Source organism: Astatotilapia calliptera, chromosome 18 (assembly GCF_964374335.1).
Source record: "Astatotilapia calliptera chromosome 18, fAstCal68.1, whole genome shotgun sequence".
In the NCBI taxonomy this organism is placed as follows: Eukaryota; Metazoa; Chordata; class Actinopteri; order Cichliformes; family Cichlidae; genus Astatotilapia; species Astatotilapia calliptera.
The window spans coordinates 14907624-14921333 of record NC_137439.1 but is presented as its reverse complement, the minus strand read 5'-3'; the positions used below and the strand labels follow the sequence as shown (position 1 = coordinate 14921333).

At 37.4% G+C, this 13710-nt stretch overlaps 1 protein-coding gene and 2 pseudogenes across 1 annotated transcript; all 3 read left to right on the top strand.

Moving 5' to 3' along the window:
* The first annotated feature begins 1253 nt into the window (after positions 1 to 1253).
* On the top strand, positions 1254 to 2336 carry LOC145421669 (chemokine XC receptor 1-like; annotated as a pseudogene).
* Positions 2337 to 7643: 5307 nt separating this feature from the next.
* On the top strand, positions 7644 to 8944 carry LOC113010780 (chemokine XC receptor 1-like; annotated as a pseudogene).
* A 682-nt stretch (positions 8945 to 9626) lies between these two features.
* Positions 9627 to 11184, top strand: LOC113011214 (chemokine XC receptor 1-like). The gene is made up of 2 exons (XM_026150655.2): positions 9627 to 9682; positions 9855 to 11184. Exon 2 carries the CDS (start codon positions 9865 to 9867, stop codon positions 10843 to 10845), a length of 981 nt encoding a protein of 326 aa, XP_026006440.2. The 5' UTR covers positions 9627 to 9682; positions 9855 to 9864; the 3' UTR covers positions 10846 to 11184.
* The last annotated feature ends 2526 nt before the right edge of the window (positions 11185 to 13710 follow it).

Sequence of the window (13710 nt, the reverse complement as noted above, 5' to 3'; positions counted from 1 at the left end):
AACGGAAAACTTTCGATGTTGATCTACTACACTGGGCATACCATCAGAGATATCATAAATCTGTCACTTTGATGATATCATGGATCCATTTCATTTTATCAGCAGGAAATACTTTCTTACCAACACAATGGTTGGTATTGTGCTTTTACATAAAAATTATGTAGTCAGCATTTTCATGCTTTACAAAAAACAATCATACATCTATGTTTATGTGTGTTCTGATCTGTGCAGCATGTTTGTGCACCGTTATATGTCCCTGATAAGTATGAGAAAAAAATATTCAAACATTTGTGTTCCAAACAGTCAGTTTGTGTCATGGTCCGCGGCCCGGTGTCTGAGGAGCAGATGGGATGCCCACGACTACGGGTGTGGCTGTCGTCTCCACACCTGCATCCCATTCCAGGCGATCATCAGGAGGACTATTTAACCCCTCTCAGCTGGCTGCTCCACGCCAGTCCGTTAGTCACCATTCAGCGGTTATCGCTCGGTGTGTTTGAGCCTACATCTGCCTGTCCTCCTGCCCGCCTGGAGTTCGAATAAACCACCGGTCATCATCTCCTCCGTCTCCCTGGAGCTCTCCCGCAGACCCTCACCCCTCTCTCTGGTTCCCACGGCCCAGCCCTGATCGTAAGATAAATAACTCTACCCCGTGTATGCTGTTATCTCCCCGCTCCCCAGTAACTCTCTTGCCTTTTCTGTTACAGCCTCCCACGGTCCTGATCATGGCGTTCCCGAGTTGTTTGTCTCCCGGTCCCTTTGTTTTAACATTAACTCAGCGTGTTTTCCTTTGACCATTCCGGGACACCCTTAGTTCAGAAATAAAGTTTATTTTGCGTGCATCTCTGCGTATTGTGTTTGCTTCTGGGTCCAGCTTGTGTGCTTGAACTATGGTTCTTGACAGTTTGAGTTTCATTTTCAACTTTCAGTTTCACTATGAGAAAAGGATTGCATATGGATTCTTTTTCTTAAAAAAATGTGACCTTTGGTAAGGAGGCATCTTTGACTTAATTTGAAACAAAAAGAGGAACACCGATTTGTTTAAGTACATTACAGCTTTGTCAGCACAGCTCAATTCAACAGAAGACTTGACAAGAGATGCTTGAAGTAAATTGTTGTGTTTGCTCCTCTAATTTTGTACTTTACTAGAATGCATGGTTTGTGTAACATGAAAAAACTAAAACTAAAAGCAACAGTTTGTGTCATTTTAGAGAAAAAAATTTAGCTTTGTGTTTATGTTTTCTAGAAAATTAACAATGGCAAACAACTTCACAATCAATGAGGCTGCCTATCTTTGTGAGACTGACTTTCCAATTTCAACTGGGACACTCTTCATCATCAGTCTCATAGGCAACGGTCTCCTCTTATGCGTTCTCTTCATCTACGAGAAACTGACAAGCGTCACAACTATTTTCATCCTGAACCTGACCTGCTCCGATTTGATCTTCACCATCACACTTCCATTTTGGGCTGTTGATCATTTACACCACTGGGTCTTTGGGGAATTTGTCTGCAAATTTCTGACTGCCGCATTCTTTGTTGGGCTGTACAGCAGTGTCATTCTACTGACTGCCATGACAGTGGATCGTTTCATTCTCGTGGTGCTGCACAAGTGGCCGAGCAACCATGCTAGAAAGAAGTATGCAGTCGGTGCTTGTATATCTGCCTGGGTCATCAGCATCTCAGCATCCCTGAGTGAAGCCATAAAAGTAAAGGTGGTAAACTGGTATGATTTTAACTATTGTGAGGATGGATCTGATGAACAGCTTGGACGTTATCTCCAAGTATCACTCCTATTCTTCCTCCCATTATTATTTTTTGCTATTCTTCAATCCTCAAGACAGTTTTACAAGGTTTAAAGAAAAAGAAGCACAGGGCTGTAGCTTTGCTGTTGTGTATTGTTGCAGCTTTCTTCATTTGCTGGGGGCCATACCATATTATGCTTTTAATCAAGTCTCTCAATACAAACAAAGATTGTAAGGTACTGAAACGGTTAGCAGTTGCCTACCATATCTGTGAAATGCTTGCCTATTCTCACTGCTGTATGAACTCGCTGCTGTATATGATCTCACAGGATTCGCAAAAGCATCTGTTTAATCTTTTGTGCTGTGAAAAACTGTGCAGGAAGAACAGAAAGAAAGACACCAGTCAGAAGACTTTTGTTATTCAGAATGTAGCTTTCACAGCAGAGAGCTCTGTTGTTAAGAGTAACTGAACACTGATCCATTAAGCAGGCACAAATGAACTGTTGGTTCAGTGTGTAAATACTTTCATTTGAATTTACATCTTTTATATATTCTCTTGAAACAATATATATCTATTTTTCAGGTGTTTAATGTGCCAACTAAAGGATGTATGTGTGTAAAAATTTGTATTTTATGCTGCACCATCACTTTCTGTTTCTTCTTTTTAAAATGTTGCTTAAATCCAGTGAATCTGTTTTGTCTTTTCTGCTGTCTCATGGGAAAATGTGTCTTTTCTGTGGCATGTGAAGATTATTCCATTAACACCCATTTTTTGGCATCCCAGGTAGAGTCAAACTAGTGTGATATGCAATACAATGAGCAGTACTTTGAGTGACATAGGGTTGGTGCTTAATAGACAAATTTATGTAATGCAGATGTGCAGATATATCATTTAAGAAAGAAAATGTCGATGTTATGCAAGCAACAATGTTTGCTGTGACCCTTTGTTTCTTTGACTCTCAGCGACCCCTGTAGGCTCACTTAATGTAATTAAAGATCTCTGTCATATTATTGCTTCGCCATTTAAAGTGGTCCTTTAAATTAAAATCGAATTCTATATACTTGTTTTGAGAAGAAATGCCCAGAAAGTAATAGTCCTCCCAAAAGTGGAGTCACCACTCCACCTGAAGGGAGGGGAAATCATTGATCATTTAACAATAATCACAGTGTAAGATACAAAACAGAGCAGTGGCAAAGTACTGACATTATTTATTTAAGTAGAAGTACAGACACCTGCGTTAAAAAAAATACTCCAGTAAAAGTTACAGTACTGAGCCAACTTCTTTATTTAGGTAAAAATAGAAATTAAAGGATCTGAAATCTATTAAAAGTAAGATAAATGTAAAAAGTAGCTCCGTGAAGCAACTTTGCAAAAGTAACTGAACCTTTGCAATATTAATATTGATATTTCTGTTCTTTACATCCTGGCTTCTTTCCCATGCTGTCAATCTCAATATTGACATGTCTGATTTCTTTGAGTTTCTTTTCATGTAACCCACCTCCTCCCCATCTCCACCTCAGGCACCTCGGCCAAAGCTCTATTCAAGCCTCAGTCTTCATCTTCACCACCACCTCCAGCGTCTAGATTCTGGGGGGTTTATCAGAGTCTTATCGCGAATTACATTCATTTCTTTGTCACAATAAATCATGTTCAATTCCTCCAAGTGATCTCTCCTTATAGAAATGATAATAAAATAATATTAGTACACGAGAGTACCACATGGAAGCTCTTGTCAGACATCATAGCGACTAAGGTGAATAGGCATGGCTCACTAATAATAATAATAATAATAATAATAATAATAATAATAATACATTTTATTTGAGGGCACCTTTCAAAAACCCAAGGTCACCTTACAGAAGAACAAAATGAATAAAAGGAGCAATAGTCATAAAATACATAAAATAAATTAAAATTGCAAAACAGAACTTGACAACAGATAAAATCAGCACTAAACCGAATAAGCCAGTTTGAACAGATGTGTTTTTAACTGTGACTTAAATACGGGAAGAGAGTCTATATTTCTTATGGCTGGAGGAAGAGCGTTCCAGAGCCGAGGAACAGAGCGACTGAAGGCTCTGTTCCCCATAGTGATAAGACGTATGGACGGGACAGTAAGATGAATAGCAGATGAGGATCTGAGAGGGCGGGAAACAGTGGTGATATGAAGCAGGTCACACAAATAGGAAGGAGCAGATTTATGGATACACTTGTATGTGAGAAGTTTGATTTTAAAGTTTATCCTGGCTTCTGGGCAACCAGTGAAGCTGCTAAAGAACTAGGGCAGGGTTTAGCAACCTTTAACACCGAAAGAGCCATTTGGACCCGGTTTCCATGCAAAAGAAAACACTGGGAGCCGCAAATACTTTTTGACATCTAAAATGAAGATAACACTGTATATATTGGTGTGTTGCTTATGAAATCCTTGAAGTGCGACAGAGAAAATAAAATTTTATTTATTTAATTAACACATTTTAAACTCTTAAAGAAATATAACAAAAGGAAAGACACCCAGCTGAACTAAAATGATCCATGTAGCAAACAAAAACTGTTATGTCGCCTTTGGGCTTTTGGAGCCTTGACCTGACTTTTAAAAAATAACTGGAAAAAAAAAGCACTATGCTGCTAAAAAATGAAAAATAGATATTTGCAAAATTCTGCCTAAATATGTATTTTACCTGGTTAATGTTTGTGGCGGGGCGTGGTCTGCAGCGCCGCTGCAGGGGAGGCGGACGCACCTGAGCGGCACCCGCAATCACGCCTTGCCGCCTTTACGTCTGTGCTATCTATGCTGTTGTGTGTGTGTGACGCTTATTTTGAGCGATGAAAAAAAAAAAAAATAGAATAGAATTCTATTTTTATATTTCAATATCACAATAATCTTCCAATTTAGAACTACAAGTTAAAAAACAACTTACATACACTTCAGCTAAATACTTCTAATTTATTTTCCCAAACCACACGGAGCCGCACTATAAGGACTAAAGAGCCGACTCCTGAACTAGGGTAATATAAGCTCTTCAGTGGGGCACAGAAAGAAATTGGCAAGAGCACCAGAGGCGCAAAACACCAGCTACTGGTAGACAGAGCAGTTGCCCGACATTGCAAGACTATAGGCTGACCAACCTGTGAAATGCCTAGAACTATACAAAATCAACAGGACCCTAAGAGCCTTTATCAGGAACTCGATGGGAATGTGGTGTATAAGACTACAAGCCCAAGTCGCAATCAAGTGCGGGCTCTGCCTCAGTGAGATCACTGACAAGACTGGCTATGGATGACATCAAGCTGTATGTCAAGAGTGAATGAGACATCGATTCACTGATCCACACCAGGATATACAGCAATGACATCGGACTGCAGATGAAAAATGAGAAATTCTACTTAAATACAGTACTTTGTTACTGCTCTGTAATATATTATCACAAAGCAGACACAGATGGAGGTTCAGAGAAAGAGTGTGATGTAAAAGAGTGTGATTAGGCTCAAACAAAGATACCCTAATTACTTTAGCCTATGTTGTAAAGAAAAAAAAGACTTCCCAAATCTGCCTATGAGGGTAATTTTAACGTTCCACCTCTCATGTGTAACAGACAACATATTTTTTAAGCTTCATTTACTCACATGCCTACATTAACAATATACTCCTAAAATGATGCTGCATGGCACACATTAAAGACTTTATATTTAAAGGCATACTTGAGTTATTGTATGTGTGACAGTTTACTTACTATGCAGATCTATGATTAAACTCTACGACTGGTGAGCTCCCACTGATCAAGAGGAGGTCATGGTGTAGATGCTGTCAGGCAATTCTTCATATCAAACGTCTAAATATTAAAACGTGTAAATATCAAATCTTTACACGTTGTCAAGAATATACACAAAAATGTGAGTTAATTATTTTCCAATTTTTCCTGCTGGTTTAATCATCTCCACTGCCTGTGTCAGAGCTAGGATCACATTCATACACATTGTAACTTGCAAGTAGATGTTAAAAAGTATGTATCCTTCTGGGGCAGAAAAAAAAATTAAATAAGCAAAATAAAACAGGAAAAATATCATTAACATTCATAAATGATGATGTAAGTTAAACAGAAGCATCAAACAAGTCTTCATTTGAGCCAAGATATGGTGAGCTTTGGTAATGTTTTGTGTAAACCACAAGCATCATTGCTGCAAACGTATGTTACGTTAATGGTAAGATAAACACTGTGAGGAAATATATTGGTGTCACATCTGACTGAATGTGAAACGCAATAGTAATGTTAAGTTAACGTTAAGTTAAAAACTAAGAGAAAATATAAAGTCTACACAGCAGAATAAAGTTCCTAAGAAGCCTTTATAATATAATGCAACATATTGCATTAGGTAGAAAAGTCAGTGCACATCTTGTTTCTTATTCACCTGATTTTTGTAGCTGTCACAGGTTTGAGTCTGTTTTTTTCTCTCTGCTGCCTCTGTCTGAATTTAAAACATTGCTGCTTATTGTATTTGTGCTTTTTTTGGAGCTTGTGTTGCAGATGTTTACTGTTTTGTTTATAGCTCATAGTTATAAGCCCTCTGTATAGGTCACCTCCTCCCTGTTTCAGAAGAAGCTATCAAATTTCTATGTAATGTAAACTTGGAACGTGGAAATTTTACATTACTGCATCTTATTGCCTTCGAGCACTTTCAAACAAACTTAGTGATGGTGCATGAAAACCAGCTAAATTGTTTATAGTAAGTCTGGGTGGTTAGTTACCACACTCTTTGTAGGTTTGCTTTTATTCTGTACAAAACTGAAAAGCATTTCGATCATTTTTGCTTTGCATATTTTTTTTGAGTGATTGTTTTTGACATTTGACATTTTTTTTTGTATTTTTCGTAAAATTTTGTTTTGTATATTTTGCATATAAACTGGACAGTTGACTTTTGTATACTTTCAGCTCAAGCGGAAGGTAATTTGTGTAGTTGCAATATTAATTAATAAGTGAGATATACTGTAAATATGATTAATTACAGTATAAGCCCATTTGACTGTTTTCTTAGTTTTGATGATATATCAACATATTTTCTCTTTGTCCCATTTCAAGGTCTAAAGTGGTGTTGGCTGGTTAACTTTGATGGTGAGCTCTACTAATTTGCTTGCTGTGGTTATTCTTGTGGGTAAAAATGAGATTTAGATGTGAATTTTAGATGTGAAGTTAATTTCTTGAACATTCTTCCTCTTGGTAGTCACAACTCTGAGTTCATGCTTTAAATAATATGTATGGACTGATTAACCTCTGTTTTATTTCTTTTTTAGAACAAATTTTAAAACAAAAGCTGCTCACTGACCTATAAAACACATCAACACCAAAGTAACACAAACACTATTATTGGAAAAAGATGTTTGTTGTTTAATTTTCATGAATCTTTTTTTATGTCATGCTTTATTGGCTGATATGAATTCCCTCCAAAAATAAGAGATTTTGTAGAATTTGTAGGTAGAAAATAGATGTGATATCATTAATACATTTTATAAAAAACCTTTCCATACTTACATGAATATTTAAAGTGAAAAGAAACAAGATGGAGACATATTTCTGGGATCATAGAGGATTTAGAAGAATTTGAATAAATCTCAGAGCAAAATGTAAAATCAGCTTTCTCTGCACTGGGATGGAGACAGAAATCTTAACTTCAGCAAATGAATCTAAAATTTTAATTAGTGGCTAAATATCACTAGCGTAATGTGATGAAACAAAAATATGTGAATGTAGTCAGAGTAAAACAGCATGATAGATTAACATCTAATGAAGCTGAAGTTGTCATAATATCATGTCTTACTGTGTAATTTGACGTACTTGATTTTTTGACTAACAAAGCCTTTTTTTAAAATTTGGATTTTGTTTTTGTGCAAGAAGAAAGTGGATACAATGGACTCAACTTTATACAACTATGATGATTACTATGACTTTACCTGGGACTATGATTATGACAGCTATGAACTCTGTAACAAAACAAGTGTCATCCAATTTGGAGCAATCTTCACTCTGGTGTTTTTCTCCATTGTGGTGATTCTCAGCATCTTTGCCAACATCTTGGTCCTCGTGGTGCTGGTCAAGTTTGAGAATTTGAAATCCCTCACCAACACCTTCATCCTGAATCTGGCTGTATCAGATCTCTTCTTCACAGCTTCTCTGCCCTTCTGGGCCTACTACAACATGCACGGATGGACCTTAGGGGAGCATGCATAAAAAATAGTGAACTTTATCTTCTGCCTTGGATTCTACAGCAGCGGTATCCTCCTCATCCTGATGACTGCTCACTGTTATGAATCCAATCTAAAGCCTCTGTCTGACATTATTTCTGCCACAGGTTTTTACAGTATTGTAGCATCTGTGATCATTTGGGCAGCTCTCTCTGTCCTGGTCGTTGGGTCCTTGGACAAGACACTTTACCATATTGCCTACTGGTGCTGGCCAGAGGGGCCGATGGCGCGATATGGCAGCCTCGCTTCTGTCAGTCTGCCCCAGGGCAGCTACAACTGTAGCTTGCCTGCACCAGTGTGTGAATGTGAGAGTGAATGAATAGTGGAATTGTAAAGTGTAAAGTGCTTTGGGTGCCTAGAAAAGCGCTATATAAATAATAAATTATTATTATTATTAGTTAGCGTTCTGCTATCTAGTCTAGCTTTCGCTGCCAGCAAAGTTTCAGAGTCAAAGTACTGTGTATATGCAGATTCTTTTGGGAGCTTGTGGGGAATCTACCAGCGAAACATCCTCTTTCTAATTACCTCAGTGGTATTCATGTTTTGCCACACTCATATCATGTGCAGGTTGCTTCATCCTGATGAACAAAAAAGAAGAAACAAACATGGAAACTAATTTTTATTCTCATGGTTGTTTTCCTTGTTGGATGGTTACCTTACAATGTAGTGATATTTCTGCAGTCCTTTTCCTACTGGCCCAGAGAAAGTGACTCATTAGGGGAAGATTGTCAATATAGCAAAAACCTGGATTATGCGCTTGAGATTACTCGACTTTTTGCATTTTCGCAATGCTGCCTTAATCCCGTGTTTTATGTGTTTGTGGGGGTTAAAGTCAAAAGCCACCTAAAAAATCTGATAAAGATTTCAGGCCCCCCAAAAAACAACAACAACAGCTTTCGCAGTAGGCAAAATCAACTCACAGTGACATCATTGACAAATGCTGAAGAGCTGTCAGTGGTGCCTTAATGTCGGGAAATCCAGAAGAAAGACATCTTATTCATTAACATGGGCAGTTCTCAAAATTTCTAACGTAAATTCATGATTCTTAAAAAAAGAATATCTTTATCTTTATTGTGACTTTGCAACATGTACATTACAAATCTGCTTCACTTAGGAATTAACTGCCAACATGTTATTCCAAAATTACTGTTCCCACTGGTAGTGTTGCTGTGAAGTGTGTCATGCAGATTGTAAGATCTGAGAGAATTCAGGCTGGTGTGGTCAGAGTGACGTCCTACCAGGTACTGCAGAGGGGTAACTGAAACAAGAAGAATACAGTGGGTGAGGATGTGTAACATGTTGTATTACATAAAGTTTTTTCAATGTAGTTACCTGTGATTATCTAATCCTTAATTCTAATTCAAAGAGCCTTTCAGTGCTGTTAATGTAGTAGTTTTGATAGCATGTTGATCTACTGACTATGCCATACATAACAACACACAAATAAATGAATAACAAAAAATCTTATATTCATATTATATTTTATATACTTGCAAAAATTTTTTGTGTAAAATTATGTCAAAAATATTAAAAGACAAAATGTTTTATGGGGTTTTATTTATTTATTTTTTCAAGATGTGGTTTATGTTAAGGGCGGTATCTCTGATTTCGTGTGAAATGAGGAAAGGAACTATTACTTATCTCAAGACTATCACAGCTTTCACATCATAGTGCAAGTCAGCAACGTGGCAGTTGACGTTTGCGGTAAGTTGATCAGTACTTGTTTTTATTACAAATGTGCTACATAATTACTTTTTATATTTACCTAAAATACAAAAACTTAAACTAAAATCAACAATTTCTGTTTACAGAAAAGTGTTGAGTTAATGTGTTTAATTACGTTTTTAAAATGTAGGTTTGTGTTTATGTTTTCCAGAAAATTGAAAATGGCAAACTTCACATCCACTTATGATGGAGTGAGCGATCATGCTGCATACATTTGTGATATTAATGTTCCCACCATCACTGGTCCCTTCTTCATCTTGATCTTCATCATCAGTATCACATGCAACAGCCTCCTCTTATGTGTTCTTTTCATCTACGAGAATCTGAAAAATATCACAAATATTTTCATCCTGAACCTGGCCTGCTCCGATTTGATCTTCACCATCACACTTCCATTCTGGGCTGTTCATCACCTACACCACTGGGTCTTTGGGGACTCTAGTTGCAAATTCGTGACTGCTGCATTCTTTGTTGGTTTGTACAGCAGTGTCATTCTGCTGACTGCCATGACAGTGGATCGTTTTATTGCTGTGGTGCTGCACAAGTTGAATAGCAATCATACTAAAAGAAAAAAGTATGCAATCGGTGCCTGTATAGCTGCCTGGGTCATCAGCATCTCAGCATCCCTGCATGATGCAATGAAAGTAGAGGTTGAAAACTTGGATGGTAAAAACTATTGCTACGATAAATCTGATGAACAGCTTGGACGTTATCTCCAAGTGTCACTGCTATTCTTCCTCCCATTTGTCATCATTATTTTTTGCTATTCTGCCATCCTCAAGACAGTTTTGCAAGGTTTAAACAGAAAGAAGCACAAGACTGTAGCTGTGCTGTTGTGTATTGTTGCAGTTTTTTTCATTTGCTGGGGGCCATACCATATTATGCTTTTAATTACTTCTCTTTATAAACCCAACGGTTGTAAGGAACAGTTAGAAGTTGCCTACAGTGTTTGTGAAATGCTTGCCTATTCTCATTGCTGTATGAACCCTCTGCTGTATATGCTCTCACAGAAGTTGCGAAAGCATCTGTTGAATCTCTTGCGCTGTGAAAATGTGGGCAGAAAGAACAGAGAGAGAAGCACCAGCCTCAACCCTTCTGTTACTCAGAATGTATCTTTCAGTGTACAGAGCTCTGCTGTTTAAATTATTTACATTTAATACATATTTAATCTGTAAATACTTTTATTACAAAAAACTGGGTTTATTTATTGTTAAATCTTATTACATCATCCAATGACATTACAACTTTCTTGAATTTAATGTAACAAGTTAAAGATGCATATTTCACTGCTACTTGTGGTATATGTAAAGGTATGCTAGATTTCAAAATATTTCATTGATAGTCATTTTCTGCCATTTCAGCCACCTTTACTTTCTGTTTGAGAGTCACAGCTTTGACTTTAGTCATTGTCTATTGGGTGAAGATCAGATGACTGACTTGACCATTGGAAGATAAATTAAAGGTACTCTTTAATTTGCTCGTAGTATGCTTTGGGTCATTATCTATTTAAACTCCTGTGCGATCAGTTTTGCAGCATTTGGCTCAGTCTCAGAAGAGAGTAAATCCTGTATAATTACATGCATTAATTGTCAGCCTGAACAGAGTTGGCAAAAGTATAGATTTTCTTTCCTGAGGTAGAAGTACAGATGCCTGAGTTGAAAATTGCTGGGGACAAAGTACTGAAACAACTTCTTTACTCAAGTACAAAAAAAACAAAAAAACAAAACAAAACTTCAAGTGTGAAAAAGTAGAAGCTCTGAAATGTACTCAAAGCGAGAAAGTAAAAAGTAGCTTCTTGAAGCACAATTCTACTAACCATTTTAGTATAAAGGTAACTGAATCTTGTGCTATATCATTATAATAATCAAATAATATTACTACATAAGAATTCAAATATTTGAATCTAAATTCTAATTCTAATTAATGTACTTAACTTGAATCTGCTATGAAGGGCACATGCAGTGAAATGGAACTAATAAAAACCCAGGCTATTTTATTTTGTTTCCTGGTAGAGGGTGACTTTATCTCCTCAAAATTAAATAAATAGTTACATTTCTCCAAGAAGTGAGACTGGAATAGGCAGGAATGTCCAAGGGCATATCGACTGGTAAGGAGTCTGCAATGTTGCAGGACATACAAGGCAAGTGTGGCAGGTTGCCGTCAATGTAGAATTGATCAAGCATAAAACATTTTCATATGAAGTTCTCTGGGTGATCTAAATGCAGCAACTAATGTGCCTAAATAAGCAAATTACTCATAAAATCATTTTGTATGTCCTAAATAAAGGACACTGTTCTCTAAGCCAAATGTACTTATTTGCATTTGTGAACTGCTTACTTAACATGCAGATCTCTGCTTAACCTCATCTTCGCCTACTGATGAGAAGGCTGTTGGGGAGATGTACTTAATATCTCTTAATATCAGATTAAAAATGACAAAATTCAAGTTATCTTGAATGCTTCAAAGACATCCTCACGAATTCTCAAGAAAAAAGAGAACTCATCAGTGACTGTAAAAGTTGTTAATCATAATCTGTTGGTTTAATCATTTCCACTGTTGGTGTCAGAGCTGGGATCACATTCATACACAAACATATGGAAACAGAAGCATCAAAAGGTGTCATGATCCTGGGTTGTTGACCCAGCGTTTTGTGTTCATTTTGGTATCATCTTATGTTTTGTGTTAATTCTTATTTTGTGTTAGTTCTCAGGGTTTGGTTCTTGTGTTTAGTGCTTTAGTGTTTTATCAGCCCTACCCGTGTCTTTACTCTGTGCTCTGTTCATGTCCCCGAGTTTGTGTTGTAAAACACTCTGTGTGTTTCCTGTTTTACTTTGAAGGTTTGTGTCTCATTGTGTCTAATTAGGTTCGGCTGTGTTCCCCTCCTGTGTGTCATTCCCTCATTACCTTGTGTGTATTTATAGTGTGTACCTGCCTGTGTTCCTCGTCGCGTCGTCTGTGTTACTCTGCGTTAGTTGGTATTTCTCTGTCTCTCTGTTCTCATCTCGTGTTCCTCTCCATGTTGCGTGTTCCAGGTTTATTAGTTTTTCCCAGTCCTCGCCACCCTTGTTTCTGTTTATATTTCACCCTTTGTAAATAAACGCTCACCTGCATCTAGCCGTTTCCTGCATATACTGTAGGGTTCTCTTTCCTACAAACACCACACGACTGCTGCCCCAACCGTGCCTTCATTTCAGGAAACATATGGTTTGTTTTAGTTATGATGTGTGTAAACCATAGGCACAATGGCTGAAAACACATTACCTCCCTGGTCAGTTAAAAACTGAGACAGAATGTATGGTCTTCCTATGAAGCCTTGATTATTTTAAGATATTAAAATGTAACTTATTGCGTCGGCTAGTTAGATTGTATAGATTTTCTTCTGAGTCAACCAACTTGCTGCTGAAAAAGCCTTTTCCTGTGTAATGAAATGTAACCACAGCTTCCTGAACTAAGGAACTGTTATGTGATTAGTTAGTTTGTGACTTGAGTTTCAAAGATTTAAGTCTGATAATGGCCATACATAATACAGGTTATCATTTTGGGGTTTTTACTCTCCTGTTGCTCAGTGCACATTTCTTTTCCTGTTCACCTGATTTCTGTAGTGATCACAGATTTGATATTTACAATTTTTGGATAAATTAAATGCTTTGAATGAAAGAAATGTGTAGCATCGATTTTTTTTTTCGAGCACCGGACATCAGATCTTGCTTGAGATCTGATGTCCGGCACTCCCGCACACGGCCCTGTCATTACCCCAAACCAACATTACCTGCTGATCTGTCCGCCACTGACTGATGTCCCCCTGGTCCCAGCTCCTATATTTGCTCCACTTTTAACAGTAATACACAAAACTCTGGACTCGGACCTCTCTCTCCCACAGTCAACATAATACCCGTCATAATCACAAACAGAGAGCATCAGAATTATCATAAATCCACTAACTCCAAAAACATTAATAACCTCCGGCCTCTTCAAAAATGTCAACATCCATTGACCTCTACTGTCAA

Coding starts and splice junctions, on each gene's coding strand:
- LOC113011214 (XM_026150655.2), top strand. CDS start 9,865: ATGGCAAACTTCACATCCACTTATGATGGAGTGAGCGATCATGCTGCA.